General features: G+C 39.7%; 1 protein-coding gene across 1 annotated transcript in view; it reads left to right on the top strand.

Annotated features, from left to right (window-relative positions):
* TTLL11 (tubulin tyrosine ligase like 11) overlaps nucleotides 1-20,979 on the top strand; it is an 86,032-nt gene that overhangs the window by 6,654 nt on the left and 58,399 nt on the right. Inside the window, exons 3-5 of the mRNA XM_019541125.1 lie at nucleotides 6,667-7,242; nucleotides 9,284-9,379; nucleotides 9,931-10,049. Of these exons, the coding sequence (XP_019396670.1) occupies nucleotides 6,667-7,242; nucleotides 9,284-9,379; nucleotides 9,931-10,049 (791 nt within the window). The remainder of the gene's footprint in view (nucleotides 1-6,666; nucleotides 7,243-9,283; nucleotides 9,380-9,930; nucleotides 10,050-20,979) is intronic.

Genomic DNA, 20,979 nt, shown 5'->3' with positions numbered 1-20,979 from the left:
CAGCTGACTTCCTGCCCTTTGGGCAGGGGGCTGGACTCGATGATCTCCCGAGGTCCCTTCCAGCCCTAATGTCTATGAAATCTATGAAATCTTTAATAACACAATAAACCAAATTACTGTATTTGGCTGTGAGTTAGTACTTGTAGCAAAAGTGCTAAGTTGAGTCCTTGGACCTGGTTTTCCAGACTAGAGGAACTAGTCTGACTATGTGGGTAGGATTATTTTCTCATTCTAAAGTCTGTCCCCTGCTATTTTTTTTCAGTCACCAAATTTTCATATTATCCAAAAAGTTTTTTTTTTAAAAGAAGGCAGAAGTGGTTTAGGTGGTTGACTGTGTTACATCTCTTCTCAGACAAAATGGGTTGAAATGTGATTCATCTGCCTGTCTAGGTGGACTGCTCATGTTTTCATTGGCTAGGGAAATAACCGATTGCCTGTTTGATTTTGGAGCATGTCAGAGAGAAGCTCTTTGCTTTAGCTCTGAAACTAGCAGGTTTGGAGCACCTGGCTTAATGGTGCTACAATTCCCTGGCCTGTCTGCAGTAAGCAGGTGCTTTGTTCTGAACTTGAACAGCAGTTGAAGTGATTGTTAAAATACAGTATTGCAAAGCAGGTTGCCATTGAAGTTGTCCCCAGAAAGTACTATCCTCCTTCAGCAGAAAGCTGCTGCAGCTGAACAGAAAGAGCCTGAGGCAGGAGTAACAGAAATGGGGAATGGGAGGCATATTGTCCCTGTGCTTCTAATGCAGCAAAACCCTTTGTTCACTGCCCTAGTAAGCCATGATTTGCACTGCGTGTGTGTCTAGGAACATAGCAGGGCATGAATGTGAAGGCTTATCAAATATCCCTTTCCTAACATTAACTTTGTCCAGGGTGAATTAGAAAGTTGGTGTCTCCTACAGAAACCTTTTTTGTGGTTTGGGGGGTAAAACCATCAGTGGCCAAATCTTGCTTTCCTTACTCATGCAACAAGTCCCATTTAATCTTATTGATTTGACCCTATACTAAAGTGTATGGAAGAATATCTGATGCTGTCTTGTGCCTTGAAGTGACCTGTCATTCCATTAATATTATCAGTTGTCCACGTGCAAATCCTAACTCTAAATAATTACATTTTAATTCACAGTACAGCAAATGGGAAGGTTGAATGGTGGGGGACTCCCAGTACAGGAAAACCCTCATTACACTCTGGAAATCTCACAGGTGGGATAATAGCATGGACCAGCATAGATGGATTTTCTAATGCAGCCATTAGAAAGCAATAGTCACCCCTGAGAATCCCAGCGGTCTTTGTGGAAGTCTGTGTTCCTCGTGGTCTAGTTTTTCTCCACCTGGCAGTATCAGGACTGATTGTGGCAATCCATTGATTTGGCTGGTCCCTCAGAGTACAAACTATCAAGGAAAAACAATTTCCCACGCTACTTTTGTGAACTTGTGTAAAGCAATAGCAACAGCTACTCCCTGCTTATTGCTAGATGATTTTAGAGAGGTGTAGCCATGGCAATTTACTACTTTTGCTTCAATTTCAATTGTGTGAGTTCAGAGTGTGTCCCAAATGTCAATGGGTTTTCAGTCCCGTGCTGGGCGGTGCGTTCGTTTTTGGCCAGAGAAAAGTGGTTTCAGACTCTTATGCGTGGAGAATACTGTGGCCAGCTGCAGGACGTCCTGGACTTTCCTGGCTGGCCCTCCTTGTTTAGGCTCCTGTGGCTGAATTTCTCAGCTTCGTCTCTCAGCAGTCATTCTCTTTTCATGGGAACTGGCATTTTAGACTTCTTTTCTGAAAAGTGCAGCATGTGCCCAAGCATGTTTGTTATTTTTCCCTCCCAAGTAAAATATGTGTGACCGTAATGTTCTTGAAGGTTGCTGGATTTATAGTCTCGGAGACGGTAGTACTGTAGCCATAGTACTAATACAGCACTGAGAACAGCTGTACAAAGTTTTGTTCTACTTTGAGCTGGATGTAAAGGGTGACATGATGGCTCATTCTTTGTTGCCTGTTCAGTTCTTGGTCTCACTTCTAAGACTACCAACAAGGTTGCCAGTGGATGCCAAACTTATTTTTTGCCATTTCTGACGTGTATGTTAACAACTGGCCTGCTAAGGGCACTTTCCAGTCACCAACAAGCTTCACATGGCAACAGCTTTTGAGCACTGGTGGTCGCGTCTGCATGAGACGCTAAAAGCCCAGCAAACTAATTCTGCTGCACGTTAGTGCATCATGGTGAAAGCCATGCTAATACTTAGTAGAATCAGGCTACTGTGCATTGGCGTCATGTAAAAAGCACACGCTAGCGCTACTGCGCAGGAGTGCCAATTACAGCTCATGAATGCATGTGTAGACATGCCCAGTGATGCTACTTTTGAACAGACTGCACATGTGTTCAAGACTCCCAAGGCATCCAGTCCCCCAAGATGGCTTGACTTATCTTTGGCAAACTTAATAACTTTGAGGCATGTCAACTTTAGTAACTTAAAAATATGCCTATGTTTTTTCCTTCCCTTGCAATGTGGTGTAAAGCACATCATATTTTATGATTTACTTTTATTCTGGATTGATCTGAATTTTTCCTGATCCTCTGCTCAGAATATTCTCTGTCCTTATTGAGGCTTCTTAGTAAAAACTCAAACTATAGAGACTTATTACTTGTGTACAAACAAGTCAGACTTCGGTAGTAGCAGTTATTCATGTAACATGAGGGATCCATATATCCAGCAGATACTGTCAGGTGCTCACAATGACCCAGTTACTACTTTTTTTTTCTTCTCTTTTTTTGTTGGTCCTACCTCTCAGAAATAAAGTTGAAGTTTGTGAGACTTTACTTTGTTTCTTGGGAATGTTATAATGTAAGCAATTTAGATGGGGTGATTGTTCTCTTCTCTGACATAGAAAATAATTATATTGTCTTTGAAAGTGTTGATAGAAGATATGCAGCCTACAAATGTGCAGATTTGTGCCCAGAGATTAGTGTCCTGTTAAATTCTGATTCACTGTGTCCAATTGGGAATGATGTTAGCCTCCCAACACTTCTTGCTAAATGAATGTATCAATTAACAAGTGGTGTTCAAAGGCTAAGTAACCCTATTACAATAATTATATTTGGTCCTGCCAAGTATTAATGCAGTTCTTTCCAAGTGGAATGATCTAATTTTCTTACAGATAAGATAACTGATTCTTTAGGGAATTAAAGCTGGCCAGATCTATCTATCTGTCTGTCTGCCTATCTCTTCTCATGTCAATATGTAAAAATCACTAATGGGCCTGGTAGAAACTTCAGATTCAAGTACCTTCAAATTTTGAGGGCCAGCTGGATCCCATTCAGAATTTTGCAACTCCCATTTGTTTCTCATTCCTGATGTTTTATGCTTGTATGTGAATAGGCAAGTCTGCAATTCTCACCTGTTCCATTTATCATTTTGAGTTTAAAGCTGAGTTTGGAAACCGGTAAGGCTCTGGGTGCTTGCAGACGTTGATAGGCCACAGGTGGAGATTTGGGTGGAACTGCTTCCTCTTTTTACTGTGAGGGTCTAGGATCCAGCACTTAAGCCATTGTGCCAAGGAAATGGCCATGTCACAGGGTACTGGGGAAACAAGGACCACAAGTAATAAAGGCTCACACTGCAAAAATGTGTTGTGGCGTAGACAAAAGGGCATCTGCTCCACCGTAAGGAGTACGCAAAGCTGCCACTGGGTTCTTAAGCAATGCTCTTGGTACATGTTAGGCAGAGGACTTGCTTTCAGCAGCAGCAGCCTCCTTTCTGGGAAGGCATGGAGAGCTGCAGTGTCAAAATGGATTGGTGTTTGAAGTATCAGCTTTTTAAGGGAGACCTTATTTTCTTGTTATACTTTTCTTCCCTAACCTTGCTACCTTGGTGACTTGCTGCTTCATGCTGGCTTATTGAGAGATGCCATGTGACAGGATAGAAAATTTTTTATCTAATACTTTCCTTTCTAGTAAGGGCATCTCCCTTTTAACCATCAGGATAATCAATTCAATTGTCAAGATGCATTTTTGCAATGAAAAATTGTGGAATATATACAGTCCTTTCCTGGAGGCGATCCATTATCACCCATTAACAGTGAAAAGCACTTGACATAATTCTTAAGAAATCCACACCATGCAGATGCAAATTAGAAGCATTTATCTTGCGATACAAAGTTATCTGTGGAAGAATTAGCATTTATTCTGTGTAGCTATTTCTTTAAGCATTTTTCCCATTTTTAAATTTGTATTTGTTGCTTGTTGTTTGTTTCAAATAACCACCATTGTTTACAATCATCCACTAGGGGGCAACACGCATCATACCGAACATGTACAATAAAGGAGAAGTCGGGGAAGTAAATTGAAAATCTAAGAGCTGTGCTAACTGGGGAAAGATACAAGGCTAGGCATGTAATGCATTTGAGATTCAACCAAAGGTTCTGATACAGTATTAAATACCATCAGACTCCAGACTTTCTTTCCTCACCTTGCTTATTTCACACTATGTATGCTCAGAGAAAACATATGAATTGTAATCTGCTAGCAACAGATTTCCTTAATGTGGAGCAAAACCACTGCCAGCAGTTGCCGAAATGAGTGGAAAGAATTTTTTCTTTGTTCATGTTGATCAGAAGACTAGTAGTGAATACCAGGCTGTAACGTACCTTTGGTGTAATTTCCAGGAAGTAATCAGCTCCAAATGGAAGAACAGAGGCGACTGGTCACGGGAGATGCACGTGGTATAGTCTGTTCAATGGAAGAAAATATAGGTTTTGGTGATGTATTTTACTGTTAGTGTCTCCTAGTTTATGTGGTATCGTCTGTCTGGTAACAAATCACTCATTGGTGGAAAACGTACTCTCAGGTATCTCAGGAAGGAGTGATAGTGGGAAGGCTTAAGTCACTGTGTGCATAACACTCCCTATGCCTGGAGAAGGGTGTCTGTGCCCAAAAGCTTGCAAAGAACAATTTTTCCAACTACTTAGTTGGTCTAATAAAATAAATCACATTTACCCAAAGAACCTTATAACCCTATGAATGTGCTCTAAAGTCCATGCCACATAACTGATGGTACTGAGTCTTGGTAGCCTGCAGAGGAAGTGAAGTTGTGGCAGCAGAAAATGCTTGCGGACCTGACATGTGCTTGGCAGGTGATGAAGAAGATGGAGGTTTCCTATAATCATGAAGAAAAGATAGAGATAAAGGGACACACCTCTTGATGCAGAAGCCTATGTTCCACTCTCCATGACACTGAAGCATTGCATGAAGAGAGATCACTATCTGTCCTCAGTGAGTAGAGGGTCCTTCCTGTGCCAGCCCTCCTTGCAAATTAGGAGTTTGCCCATCTTTCTTACCCTCAACATTATGCTGAGGGTATGCTTTCAGAGTCCCAGTTTTTAAAGCTGTGTCTTTTTCAAATGTTGAAGAACTGAGCTCCATTTCAGGAAAATAAGTTATGATACCAGTCTCACTGCTGCTGTACCCAGGCTATGCGGTATTAAAAATCCGAATGAGTATCAGAGTTATTGTCTGATGGGAAGAATGGGGCAGATGCATCTCATATTGTTTAAAGATTTCTGCCAACTTAGGCAGTCGCTTTTGCATCTGTTGTGCTTATTTCATGTTTTGAAGATTTTTTTTCTTTGTTACTATTATAGCAATTCACTAGATTTACAGATCTGTGTTGTGCCTCAGCTAGCTTTGGAAACACAGCTTAAGAAAAGGCCATTTATGTTAATGTTTTTCAAGTCTGGAAATGAACTGACTTCCTTGTGCAGTGCTTACAAGCAAAAGAACTGGAGTTACTTTCATTAGGGCTGGAAACGTTCTTTCATCCTTAATACCACATTGCTGTTGCTAGGGAAGGTAAGCACTTGGCAAAAAAGTCTAGTGCATGTCTTCTGATTAAAACATTGGTTTCCACAAGTCTTTTTGAATAAAGGCACAACACGGACTTGTGTTTTACACATTAACTTTATGGTTGGGATCTGGAGAAGTGTTGGGAAGAGACTTCTTTCATGCCATTGTGGAATGATCTGACAATCGGACTGGAAGACATTCTGGGCTCTTGCTAGTGGGAGTGTTGGATTACAGTGGATGCACAGTGTCTTCAGGATGACAGAGGGTGTAACCCCGCCCCCAGAGGATGTAACCTGGTGTAACCCAATTTGAATAAAAATCTGCCAGGCAGCTACCCTGTCTTCCTTTCTCTTAGTATCGTTTGTCTACAAGGCTGCTTGTTCAGATTTCATGAGCCTTTCCTCCTGAGTAAGTATCAGATGCTGCACAAAAGCCTAGTCTCCAAACTAGATCTATATTAGTGAGTCATGTGCCGCAATAGCAATCCTCATTAATAAGAAGTGTTTCAAACACAAGCGTCACACTGTGCTGGAGGGAGGTTTCTGGGATCCTGTATACAACAAGGTTTTCTCTATCTCAGTAACTCCCCATTCACCTTATTCATCTGGTCTTGTGGATTTATCACCATAAGTATCTACCACTCTTACCTGCATTATACTTACCTCTCTTTGCTGTCTATGTGTAGTTTTTGCATAGGCTGCTTGTAAGTAGGATTTCTTTTGAGATGTCACAGCACTGAAGTTTTTCTTTCTGCAATAACCAAAGAATTCTTTCCCTGTATTTCATGGCCCTTATTAACATAATTATCTTCTTCCTTCCTTTGTAGGTTCGCATGATGAAAGAAAGTGACCCAGCTTGGAAGCCCGCGTTCATTGTGAAACCTGATGGAGGATGTCAAGGGGATGGAATCTACCTCATTAAAGATCCCAGTGACATTAGATTGGCTGGAAACCTACAGAGCAGGCCAGCTGTTGTCCAGGAATACATCTGTAAACCACTGCTGATTGATAAGCTGAAATTTGATATCCGTCTCTATGTGTTACTGAAATCTTTAGAACCTTTAGAAATTTACATAGCCAAAGACGGACTCTCTAGATTTTGTACAGAGCCCTATCAAGAACCTACCCTCAAAAATTTGCACCAGGTATTTATGCACTTAACAAACTATTCACTGAATATTCACAGTGGGAACTTCATCCATTCAGACAGTGTAAACACTGGCAGCAAAAGGACTTTTTCAAGCATCCTCTACAGATTGTCTTCCAGAGGGGTTGACATCAAGAAAGTGTGGTCAGATATCATTTCACTGGTGATTAAAACGATTGTTGCACTGACTCCAGAACTGAAAGTTTATTACCAGTCTGATATACCAACAGGAAAACCTGGGCCAACTTGCTTCCAGGTAGGTTAGGAATTTTGATTTGGATGGTGCATTCCCATGAGAGTGCATCACTTTCTTTGCTGGTTTCCTTTCTATAATGAAATTGGCGTTCAGTTATTTTTACACATGGATTAATTTTCTGTATGTTAAGTTCTTTTCATTAAAGCTTTCTTGTCATTCTGTTGTTGATTACTAGTGGGGAGAATAGCTTTATGCTGAACGGTGCCCCTTAATCATTCACAATCTAGAGTGTCACTAGAGGCATCTTTACTTCTACTCTGAAACAGTTGCCCTGAGTGCTTCTCTGGGTTTTCAATCACTTGTAGCTGTGTTTGCTTCACTAGGAAACTTCCAGGTGGTTGTGCTGAGCAGATTCAACGCAGCACTGATACTGCTAATTTCAAATCTTGTGTATCAAAGATGCTTCAACTTCATGGTGATGATTATAGTATGTATATTTAGATAGAAGCATTCTGAAGGTCACTGATGACCAAAGGTATGTGCTGGAAGGAAGGGCCTAACATTTATTCAGCACATTTCCTAGTGCTATTCTCTGGTTTCTTCCTACCAGATTTTAGGATCTGGGTGACCATCTGTATTGTGCACACGAAAGACTAACACTGGTTATTGCCACTCCCAGAAGTTAGGTGGTCTGTTACACTATGGTTTCTAACCCATTTGTTTAAGTGCTTTTATGTCTACTCTGAACATCTCATTAAGTTAGGGAAAATGTCCTCCCTCTGCTTGGGATTTTTGCTGTTGTTTTTTTAAGAGAAAAGGAAGAAAATTGATTTGCATGAAATGTCCAACATCACAAGTGACCTTCCAGAACTGTAATTTGGGCAGGTCTTGCCAGAAAAATAGGTACAGGCTATGATTATATTAGCAAACTCTATCATTACAGTGAGAATAACCACTGAAGCAGCAATTTACCAATTAGTGTCTATGTCTACAATAAAATGCTTTGCTGATAAATACATCTCAGACTTTTTTTTTTCCTTCCCCACAGCAAGGAGCCACTAAACAGCAACAAATATGTATCCTAGTCGCACATAATAACTAGATGAATCCAGTGGTTTCCTCTGTAGAAGAGTAGTGGGTTTTCATACATGCTCATGGTCTCTTGCAGTTTGTTAATAGCCTTCAAAAGGCAGCATTCAAGGAGCCATGTGCCATGCAAATCATTGTGTTTGCTGAAAAAGTATTGTCATGGGCAAAACAAAGAGATATTGTGAAAATACAGGCAGTTTAATTTCCTTTCCCTTCTCCCCCACTCCCATCAGCTGCATAGGAGTGGCAGGTGTGTGTTGCTGAATAATGTGGTGAACTGGAGACAGTGGTAGTCTCTTACCCTCCTTTCCACAGTCAGTATTCTGAACAAGATCTGCTAAAACACCAAGTTGCATCAACCAGTTAAGGGCAAGCAGGTGGTGTGTCCAGCGTGGTTCTTTCAAAGGGGGACCCTCTGTTTCAGAGGTCAACTTGAAACTATTTGTTATGCCCAGAGGATGCTTAGATGGCTCAGCAAGGCCAGATGGCCATACCAAAGAAACCCTTGAAGAAATCAGGGCCCTGTCATGGGAGGTGCTATATAGATATGTTAAGAGAGTCCCTATTTTAAAGAGATTATTATCTAAGTATCTAAGTAGACAAAAAGTGTAAGAGATGGGTGAGGATATGAGGCATAGATCAGGTCAAACAGGAAGTCTGGGGCAGAGCCAAGAAATGAACCCAGGTCTTTGTCTTAAGGAAAGAATGATAGGAATGAGTATTTCACCATTAAGTGTGGCAGCCTGCCTACAAGTAGTTTAAAGTTGTTTATTAAGACTTTGTGTGGGACTGGGGTTTTGGCCTGCCTCTTCTGCAGATGCACCACCTCAAGTGTGGGGGTGAAAAACAAAGAATTTAGGTAACCTTCCTGGACTGTCCTGTGCCATCAATCAGGTAGGAGAGCGGTCCTTTTGGATGGATACAGCATCTACATAGAGCATAGCTGGAAGCAGAGTTCTCTAAAAAGCACTGGAGAGAGTGAAAGTAATGTTGTATTGTTTGTTATGCACAGATTTTAGGGTTTGACATTCTCCTAATGAAAAACTTGAAGCCTATGTTACTTGAAGTAAATGCAAACCCCAGCATGAGAATAGAACATGAACAAGAGGTAAGATCTTTCAGCTTGACAGTGACTTTGGAATATAATTTTTTAAGTTTGGCTTTTTGGTGGTTTTTTTGTTTTTTGGGGGTTTTTTGTTTTGTTTTAAAAGATGAAAGCTGTCTGCTAATATGAAACTGGTAAGGTTCTTTGTAATTCTTTGCTTTACAGTTACTGCTAATCTTATACTCTTGAAACATGACTTAGCGAAATTGTGAAAGCTCTCCATCTCTGTCGTAAATATATTTATTCAACATCCCTTGCAGTTGAATTAATTATATTTAGGGGAATGCTAACCATTTCTTCTTTTGTTTTTGTACCTAATATAAATGGTAAAAGTGGTGGCTATGATCTTTTTCTCCTCCCATCTTTTTTTTTTTAGGGGGCTTGACTAAACTTGTCATGTCATCTTGAATGTGTTAAAAGATCATTTTTATTGAAGTATTCTGTCGTGTCACTGTATATTTAAAACCTAAGGGCTATGATTAAGACTTCAGCAGCTTTATAATAAATAAGCAGCAGTTCTGCACTGAACACTTGTATCCTTTTGCAAATTAAAGCTTTCTCCAGGGGTGTTTGAAAATGTTCCAAGCCCTGTTGATGAGGAAGTGAAAGTAGCTGTGATCAGAGATACTCTTCGTCTAATGGATCCATACAAAAAGAAGAAAAAAGATAACCTGTAAGTATTTGGACTTCCTTTTCATTTTTTCACCATGATCTAAACCATAATCCTAATAATGAAACAAATCTTTGGGGTTTTACAACCTCTCTTTTAAACTTTTTCAGTCTTTAGCAAAGTAGTAGAATGTGGTGTAGGAGGTACAGATCTAATTAAGTCTCCAAGGCTGCTTTTTTACACTTACTGTGGTAGTATTTGATGATTTTGTTATTTTAATAACTTGAACTGATATTCGAGCAAATAATCTACTAAGCCACGCTTGTTATTTTATAAATTTGGTTCCCAGGCATCATCTCTGATTCAGAGTCTTGAGACATAGGTTTGCATATTCATTTGTTTTTGAGTCACGTGGTATGCTGATAAATGACTCGCCATATCTGAGCTGAAATATGTGAAAATTTTATGTAAAATTGCTCCTTTGTTCTAATTAATGGATACAGGGTTTTTAAGAACAGCTTACTGTATTCATTGGTCAGTAAGTAGAATACAAGCCTTGCAATGGACTAAAACAAGGGGGGCGCATCTACACATTACTGTACGGTGCCATTGCTACAATGCAATGCTTTAGTGCATGGTGCAGTATGGGCAGTTACATGATTAGCATGCCGCTATGGCAATGTAGCTAGTGATCACATGGAGACCCACATGATCACTATGTTGCTGTAGCACACTGTACGGCAACGTAGCACATCGCTACATCTCCATGGGGTGGCGACATAGAGGCATGCCCAGGGTGTCTTTCTGAAATGAGTTGCATTCCATACAAACATAGTAGGTGTCACTGGGTATTTATCTTCACTATGTTGAGTTATATATATATATAAGAGCATCACTGAAATGCTACCACTGCTTCTGCAGTTAGGTTGACAGTCAACCACAGGGAGGGGAGGAGAAATGGGCCATGGGATCCTGAGTGTGTATGCAGCCATCACTTCGGGAGGCCTCGTATTTTGGCTGGCCTTGGCATAGAATGAGGTAGGAGATTCCTTGTCAGTATAAAGAGACTCTTCTTTGCTTTTTCCAGCTGTATATAATAGTCTGCCCTCAAGATACCATATAATAGTTTCTCTTCACTATTTTAAAGTAAGAACTTGCCTGGTAATGGGATTTTGTATTGGAGCAAAAGTGATGCAGCTTGCACAGAAGTGTTTGTGGTGGGGCAAGATTAAGAGGGGAGCACAGTAATGCTTTCTATTTCAGTGAAACCGTCATTTTAAGCAATTCCTCAGATTCATGTAAGAGGGAATGGTTTTTCACTTTTTTCACTTGCCTGTAGGCTCGTTTCTACTTTACAATATCTGCCTTGTCCTCTTCATGTCACTTAGCAGGAACTTAAACATGCAATTCATATTCTATGATGATTTCAAGGACAGTTTCACTATCCTGGTATTGAAAGAAATAGCAGAAAAAGTAGAATTGATATGAAGGTACCTTTTGTACAGCTGGTAAACTCATAATATTTGACTTTCCAAGGAGCCATGTGATTTTGAGGAAGCCTTTCTTTAAAGTATAGTGTTTTTATGCTCATTTGTTGCTGTGCTCAGTAGTCATGCTGACATCATGAAGCAATCTTTCTCTGGTTTTGGCTATATTGAATGTTAACCCTTAATATTAAGTATATTTCAGGACTCTGGCCTGAAAAATAGATCTTGTTCTTTATGTAGCCAGCTGTATCTTCTTTTGTTTAATCACTGGTTATTCCAAGCATTTTATAAATATATTTAAGTATGGGATAAGAGATGAAACGTACAGTTACAAATAACTCAGTCAGTGGAGAACTGCAATATGTGCTTTGGATGTTTGCCCAAATGAGAAATCTTTTTACAGCACATTTTGACTGCAAAATAATTTATAACAGGATTATCCTGTGATGAGATAAACTATTGTCTCTTCACAGCATGAATTTATCATTTCTGAGGATAATCTGGTTACAAATGATGTTGTTACTGGGTATCTAGGTATCCTCGCCCCAAGACATTTACATTCATTGCTTCCCAGAGAGATTTTTTTCATATCTGATCTGTGTTCATAGCATGTTTAACTTTTCATCTTGATGAATAGGAATTCAGGTAAAAAGCTCTCTTTGCATCCAAAAAACATTTATCCCTTATTTTGATGTACCGTATCTTGATCTGATAATTGCATATCCCTGCTAGAATGTCTTTTCCAGAAGGATTTTAATTGAGGATCAAGATGTTTTCATTGAAAATGTTAATTGACAGTAAGCTTGTGTTTGGAGTTTATACGAGTTTCTGGACTCGGGTACTAGGATATCAGTACAATACGGTTGAAAAAATCCATTGCCCAGTGGGGATGGGTATTCAAAGGTTGAACAGAACTGTCTTAGAGAAGTGAACTGTCATTGCTGGTGTTTCAGGGTGGGTGATTTGGGTGGGGTTTTTTGTTTGAGGAGTGGCTCTTTGTGCAAGCTTCCAAATCTGGGGCCTCATTTGGATCACATACACAAGGTTTAAGCCAACTGAAAAACACTGGTCTAAAACACTTGTGGGAAAGGAATCAAGCACCAAATGCCTTTGTGCTGTTGTTAGTAGCAAACAGTTTTCTGTTTCCTTTTTGTCTCTCCCTTTCTGCCTGTTTCAATACATTTCAATTGGTTCTAAAAATGCGCCTCTATTCCCTTTTTTTGCACATCCCGACCAGTTGTTATGAAAAGCTGACATTTGTATTGGGGGCAGTTTGAAGATTAGGGCAAAATAAAGTATGAGACCCAGGGGATTAAGCAACGTTGTCTATTCTTTGCAGTATCATTACTATTCCAGTTCCTGTTGACTGCGTGTTTGTAACATTATTTGGCCCCTTCAAGCCAGACAAATGACACACACAGGCCTTCTTGTTTTGAAAGCCACCCATTCATCAAACACCTTGGAGTTTAGTTTTAGTGATAAGTTGTTAATGAACATTGATTTAAATAAAGTTTAGCATGGGATGTAACGCCCAGTTTGAACACATGGGGAAAAATTGAGAAAGAAATCACTAGCTGCAAATGAGCTGCTTCTTAGACAGGTGAATATTCTGCTGTGGGGATGGATTTGATTTCCCTCTAATTATTTCCTAGATTAAAATAAATGAAGCATCAAAATGAAAGTGAGTTTTAGAAATCATCCCAAAGCACTTCATTATCAGGAAAAATTAATAGGTCAGAAATATTCTGTAGTTTAATTTTTTTTTTGTTTGATGGAGCTTTGATTTTTTTTTTCTATGAAGCGATATACTACATTGAAACTGTGAGTTATGCAGAATCAAAGCAGTGCATTTATTAAGCTGTACATCTTACTGAATTTCTCCAGCAACATTCAGACTTCAGATCCACTAAGAGCCAATTATTACCTTCACATTGCCAATAATTAGCAATTGAAAATGTACAGCCATCCAGATGGGGTTCAAGTAACTATACTTAAATACTTCTGCTAACTATGGTTACAATGTGTGTACTGAATTTAAAACTTGCTTAGCATTATGGTTCTTCACTTTTTCAGTTGAGAACACATTTGCTCTGTTGGGTCAGACCAAAGGGCCACCTAGGCCAGCATCCCTATCTCTGACAGCAGCAAGTAGGAGGTTCTTTAGTGTAAGAAACAGGGCTAATGCAGAGTGATCCCTCTTCTGTTGTACCTCCTCAGTTAGCATAGTGAATCTGGAAACACCTGTACTTTCAATTCAAGCACATATCCTGTGTAAATACGTATCTAAAATTGCACAGGTGATTATGTGGCTGGGGGCTCCATGTTGTATTGAGTAGCAGAGAAGATTTCTTTGTCATCTCAAAGCAGTGCCACTGTATGCCATAAAAAATCCAGGGGCTCAAAACAGAGTAAAAAGTAACATAACCTGAAAGGAAGGAGCAGAACCACTATGGCTTTGTTGCACTCCATTCTCTTTGTTAAAAGGCAGTTACAGAAAAGTTTTTGGAAGGGTTATGCAGATAGGAGAGGAAGGAGCTAATACACTGCTTTGAGATCACAGCCTGCAGGTTTGAAATTTCTCTTCCTGTGGATCCCCAGACAGCTGGATTAGGAATTTTATGCATGTAGACCTGAGCTTCAAACTCTCCTTACTCCCGAGCAGAAAAGTGAGTTGCAGCACCATAAAACTTCTGTCAGAATACTCTCTAATGCTAGCCAGTATGTGCTATTTGACTATGACTAGGGAACAAAAATAAATAAATAAATAAACCAAGGGAAAGTCTTACCACAATTAATGCAGTTGGCTGCTAATCAAATGCATGTTTTTGTTGCTGATTTCTCTCTTTTTACTCTCTCACTCTTAAAAAAACAAAAATGTGTCTAACTAAAAAGATAGTGGTAAAGGGTATAGAGAAATGTTCTTGTTGGGAATTTGCAAATAAATTCTCAAGAGCCAAAGTATCAGGTTTTCATTTTGCCCTAGCTTTGGTTTCCAGGCTTAATCCTCTTTTCTGTAGGCATCCTTAATTCAACACCAGTGTTTCCCTCACAATTAGTAGAAATAAATAAATTAAATAAAGCACTAATGAAGCTACTAATCCATTAATTTCATTTTGTGCGGAAGTATTGTTGTCATTGATTTTAAGGTCTGAAGGGACCATTGTAATCATCTAGACTGACCTCCTGCATAAAACCAGCCATAGAGCCTCACACGCTGGATGCATCTACACAAAACGTTTACTGCAGGTGACTAATTAGCTGCACAGTAAGTGTCTCAGCATCTACACATGCGCCTTTATTAGGCTGGAGTAAACTAATTTACTCCGCAGAGGATAATTCTTATAAATGCAAGTACTATCCTGCTGCGGAGTGAAACTCCACAGCAGTGCATGTGTTGATGCCGGAGGGGCTGGTTGGAGCATGAGGGAGCTTAAGTATGGAGGCTACCTGAACGCTAGCCCTGCACTGGAGCACCCTTGTGCGCTAGCCAGCCCCTCCGCAGCACTATGACACAGGGCCAGCAGCTCTGGGCTGGTAGGCTGACCTCCAGGGTCCTCTACCAGCTGTGGCTGCTTTGACCTGTCTTTACATGCTATGCATGTATAAACTGCAGAGCTTATTGCTCCAGAGTTAATTGCTCCCAGGCACATGTTCAGACGGTGTTCCCAGGAGCAATAAACTGTGGAGCAATTACCTTTGCTATTTATTCATGTGCAGTAATAGCATGTGTAGATGCACCCACTAATTCCTAAATTGAGCCAAATAGCCTGTGGCCAAGAACTTGAATTTGGAACTCATCACTTACGGCATTTTACAGATTTATCAAAACCTTTCAATAAATTCTTGTGGGATGATATTTACTGTGTGAATGGCCAACAAACACCCTGTACTCTTGATTTCTGGTTGTAGAACCACTGCATGCTTCCAATTCCAGAATTGCAACTTAAGTAATGTGTTTTCCAGGTTTTGTTTAGTGGCCAAACTTAAGATATTCTGAAAACGTTGGTCTTGCACCAACTCGACTAGGTCAAAAAAGGAATTAGATTAACATATTGAGGATGGATCCATCTGGAGCTATTAAACATAAAGGCAAAGGGTGTAAGCTTGGGTGTCTAAGGGTGTCCAGTCTTGGGACATCCCTAAACATACAGCTGGGAGGAGCTGACATACGATTCATCACTCCACACATACCCTGTTTCTTGTTCTCTCATCTAAAGCATCTGCTACTTTGCTGCCATTGGAGACACGATATTGGGCTGGATGAATCTGTAGCCTGATCCTTAGGTTCTTGTACAATATTCTTTCACAAAGCCATCAGTGTGTTCTGCTATGCAAGATTGAATGTAGAGTCCACTGTAAAACAGTGACAAAACATGTATTTTGGTTGTTATGTTTAGGCTATACATGGCATGGCATCACTTGGACTTTTAGCCTCGTAGTGTGTATGATTACTCTTCTGTATCTTGTAATATTAGCATGATGTGATTTATAAAGTTCCCTACGGGTCAATTTATTTTGTGGTTCAGGTACACTTCATAACCTATTGGAAGTGAAAAAAGTGACTTGATCTAATAGAAATTTACACAACTAAATAGATGGTCTAATGATGCTAAGCCATACTGAAGTAAATCAACTTTGCTCATGTAAACAGCAGTTTAATTAAGATAATCATTGATGCAAATCACTGTTCAGATTGTGCCTCCAATTGAATATCCATTTCAAAAGGTTTCGCAAACTTTTCCTTTTTTGGTACCTAATTTTAAGCCTCCGTAGCGGCAATAGTAAAAGGTTTAAATTAAAATGTTTAATAACCATTGCTTAATTGCAAGCAATTTATTCCTCTTCAAAAATGCATTGGTTTTGAGGACAAGAGTGTAGTCTTTTAGCAAACTTAAATGCGAATAGCACATTTTGCATATTCTCCATCAGATGTTAGAGGCAGATTGTTTGACTGGTTTTTAATTGGGAGCCATGTATATCACTTAGAGTGTGTACACTTTAAACATCTTTTGAAGATCATTCATATTAGCCTTAGCTTCTTCCTTCCAGCACTAATGATTTGCTTCCCCGTTGTGTCAAAAGGAAATATTTGCGTCATAGTTTATTAATGCTAATTAGCCCAGAGAAAATAAAAGATTTGTTCTTCATAAAGTTGTGCTGTTATAGTAATCCATATTTATAGTTACTGTTTAAATCTTGGTGCTTATTCTGGTTGCCATTTACGATCATTTGGATTTATATCCTGACATAGGAATATGCTGAATATTTTTCTATGAAGCTGAAAGCGTTCTCTTCTTCTAACATGGGAAACATGCATAGTGTAATGACACGTTCATTATTATCGAAGATATGAACAGGTCATGGAATAATACCTGCCTTTCACTTAATAAAAATGATGAAGGTGCAGATCCACAAGTGTCATAATGCCTTTTATTCAGCACTAAAGTAACCAATGATGATAACAGAAATGAAATGCTTTAGAAACCAAGTGGAGTTTAATCTGTGGCTGTTACAAAGATGATCAATGCATTATGCCCATAAAAATGAGTGTTCGTTATGTGGTGTGATCCTGCTGTTGTACTGTTAGTCTGTATTACTTCTTGAGTGCTCATTGTTTGAAGAGACTGCTGCCATGCTTTTCTGTTTTGAATACAGCCTTGAAATAAATTCGTGCTATTGCGGTTAATTTTACGTTCTCCAAAGATGTCTGATGCATGACACGCCAGCCATATCCTTTGGATGCTATCACTCTGGCAAATGTCACATATGAGTGACTCTTTTGGAACTGGAAGGGCCACAGTGGGGGATGTTTCAAGCTTTTTGGTGAGACTGATATGCAAGCATTAGTTGAAACCATGCTGTTCAGAGAGACGCATTACAATACCAATGTGCATCAGGTGTTCTGTCCTGTCCCCCCTCCAAACCAATATGTAGTTAGGAAGGATTTGTTGATCTTCCTGCACAGAAAAATCAGAAAATAAGTGGCGTTCCCACCCCCCGAAGGGACAGAATTGCTTCTCTTGCTGTGGGACATCTTTGTTGGCTTCCGGGGGAGGAAAGATATACCCTGGATTGGATGAATCTGGAGAAATGAATTTTTGTTCTTTACTTGTGAACGCTGTATTAAAGGTAGATATCATGACTACCTCACTGAGCGACTGCTGTGGAAATAACTTATCTCAAGCTTGGGGGTTGTCAGATGGTAAGTCAGTTTTCCTCTGTTTGTGACTGACGGGCCTTGTTCTGCCCCCTGAGCTGTGAGCCAGAAAAAGACTTTTCTGAATTTCTAGACACATTTTTCTGTTGGGGTTATTTAAATTACCTTGTTCCACATCTTGCTAGTATAGTTAATGCCATGATGCTGAGAATTTATATGGCCTCTGATATTTGCATACTGTATTTGCATTTACCTTTTCAAAAAGCAATAAATCACTTAGGCTGTTGCATTTGTTTTATTTTTCAGATAATTTTCAGTCAGTTTCACAAATTTTCTCCTCTTGATGCTTGAGTAATGTTTAAAGGAAACGGAAATAAGGACTGCAGAAAGGCATCTCTGTGGGATAATTATCCTCAATTTTGATGAAAATAAACACAGTAGTTGCTGCCAAGAATTATTTTATCTCACTGTCCATATTTCTGAGATTCAGAATTTAATCAGTCTTCAAAGATGAAATGCTAGTGTACGTACTCATTTCACTGCCTCCTATCCCTCATTTTTCATTTTAAAGGCTTATTTAAACAGATGTGTTTTTTGTTACAAAGTATGCATTTTGGCTGTTGCAGTGTACCACGTTTCGGCAGTCGCCCAGATATTTCTACCCATTGCATTGCTAGCTTCGGTAGAGGACAGTCTACGAGTCAGTAAAGAAAGAGGCATATGAATTAATTTAAAAACTGTGCTGTTATCATGGCAGCCAGCTTTCCAAAATGTAAGCGATTTTTGTATCTATACAACTGGAAGCTGTCACAAATCTCTATGCAGACATCACAAGATGAGCACTCCATAAATTAATTTATTGGGAGAAGTCGTTAATAGAAATACAACATAAGCCTGCAGCATCCCCAAGCAAATGCTGTGCTCTCAAACTGTAAGGGCAGCTGTACTTATTCAAGACAATAAAACCCTAGACTAGTCCACTTCGCTTAATGCTTTCTTTTTCCCTTTAGAGGCTGTGAACCCTAGTGCACTAGTCTGATGGTTTGTGTGAAAGTAGCACTTTCTCTGCTCTGAGCCAGGTTTCTTTGGCCTGAGCTAGCTTTAACTACAAGCATGACACTTCGAATCCCTGCCTGCTGCTTTTGAGCTGGCAGTTGCTCATACCTACTTTGTGCTCTTGACACACAGATCACATTCACTGACCAGTTTTGTGACCATCCTAGGGGATCAGTCTGCAGGGAGCTGCTGGACCAAAATCTTACTTTGATCAAAATTTATATCACAGAAGATTTCTAGCCTTGTATTACTTAGTTTTTAAGTTCCCCCCAGTAAAACCCACAATGCTAGAAGCATTCTTGCCATTAACATCTCAAAACTGTTTCCAGAAGGTCAGGTTCATCTGCTAAAAGTTCCCTCCTTGCTTAAGGAAGCCAAAAAGAGTCCTAAACAAGCCACTCGTCTCTGCTGTCAGAGCCATTTTTTACCCCCAGTTAATGCTCCTTTTTTCTCCCTTCAAGGAATAGTCCACTTCATCTCCAAAGAAAATAAATCTGCCAGGATAAATGGGTTTTACAGTTAGATAGCTGAGCGTGATATGGAAACCATGCTGTGAACACAATGGAATGAAACAAGAGAGAGAAAATTAGCAGTCATTTTGTACATTGGAGATCATTTAACACCAAAATCCCCTGGAGCCCAAAGTATGAAACCAGGGTGTGCTACTACATCCTGTTCATCCTTGTTGCTATGCTAGGTTTAGATATAGGTGTACACATTTAAGGTACTGAATCTGTGTAAAATAGGGAAGTAAAGGCATGAATTAAAAGCACTGGGCCTGGTTCATCACTGCAGTGTTTCTTGTAACTCCATTAGATGCAGCAGTGAATTAACCCAGTATTCAAAAGGTAGACGTTCCGGTGCCCTTTATAGGACTAATTAATAAACTGTTAAATAGTCCATTTGGTTTAAAGAACCGGGGCTTAAAATAGTTGAGATTTTTCTCTCTGTTGCTTAACACTTACGTTAAACAACTTCCACCTTTATATGCCCAGAACTATTCTCAGCTATTATATTGGAAGCAAATGAATGTCTAGAAGTCTCAGGTCTGTGTTCTGCTTTGGTCCTTCAGCAGGACACAGTCAACATTTTTGGATATCTGGTTCTGCTAACTTCATGACTCTCCTGAATGGCCTTTTTGAGCCACAGATTAATGCTTCAATCTGTTCTGATCCTCATGAAAATCTTTGTTCCTTTTGCTCTCCTGTAGAAGTAGGGTCAGGTTTCCAGCTTCTAAAAATACCCCTGTCCATCAGCTCTTCGTTCTACAATATATTTTTTTAAGTGCAAAAATACTGTCCACACTACTCTATTGACACTGGTCATTCTTACCCCATTCATTCTGGCAAGCAGCTTCATAGGTGAATGGGCCATATGGAGGAAAGCATTCAATATCAACCTTTTGTCTCTCAGTATCTTGTTTCAAGTTGATGCGCAGAGACTGTGATGATGGGTAATGTTCACAAACGATGCCCATTAAGTCTTGAGAAGCACTGATCTGAGTGCCGTCTCTGCAATCTTGCTCTTCCATTCTGACTCCTGCTTGTCACCCCCTCTTCCCTTGATGTTTACAGGTTTTTCAAATAGCTCCCCTCTTCTGACCTCCTGCAAATTAATTCATGTGAAGTGGAGGAGGAACAGTAGGTGCTAGTGGTAGGGGGTCGTTTCACAATGGCTTTGAAAAGCATTTAGTGGTAAGTGCCCTGCAAGTTGCTTACTACATCAACAATTCATATGGTATTCAGGCAAAAAGTACAGCAGATAATTTGCTGCACATGCCCGGCAGCAATTGAATGATGATGACATTAGAGATGAAATCTGCTAATTGAGAGAGTGGGATATGGACAAACATACATTTTCGCTACTTTTAAAAAAGGGAAGGGCTGCCACTGAGGAGAGCAAATGACCTGATAATATCCAAATGTTTGCAGAAGCTTGGAGCTTGTAGTGAAGCAAGTGAAAAATTGTTTCAATTTGATCCAGAATGGGGTTAAAATTAGCATGTTTTTGCCACACTTGTATCCCTGCCTCAGTGTGTAGATACACTAACTGGTGCAACATAACAGCTTATATCAGTTTTTGTTATTGATAATAATTGTTGGGTCTGTCTATGCTCAGGGATTGTTTCCTTTAATGGTCTTGCTTCATATTTAATGTTAATTTTTTTAATGACCTAAGAATTTACTCTTCAGGTGCACACATAGTTTCATAGTTTCATAGTAGCTAGAGTCGGAAGGGACCTAGGTAGATCATCTAGTCCGACCCCCTGCCTTAGCAGGAAAGAGCACCGGGG

This window comes from Crocodylus porosus, unplaced genomic scaffold, assembly GCF_001723895.1.
Source record: "Crocodylus porosus isolate Cpor-Errol unplaced genomic scaffold, CroPor_comp1, whole genome shotgun sequence".
In the NCBI taxonomy this organism is placed as follows: Eukaryota; Metazoa; Chordata; order Crocodylia; family Crocodylidae; genus Crocodylus; species Crocodylus porosus.
The sequence above is the reverse complement of the archived record's forward strand: the minus strand, read 5'-3'. Positions and strand labels throughout refer to the sequence as shown.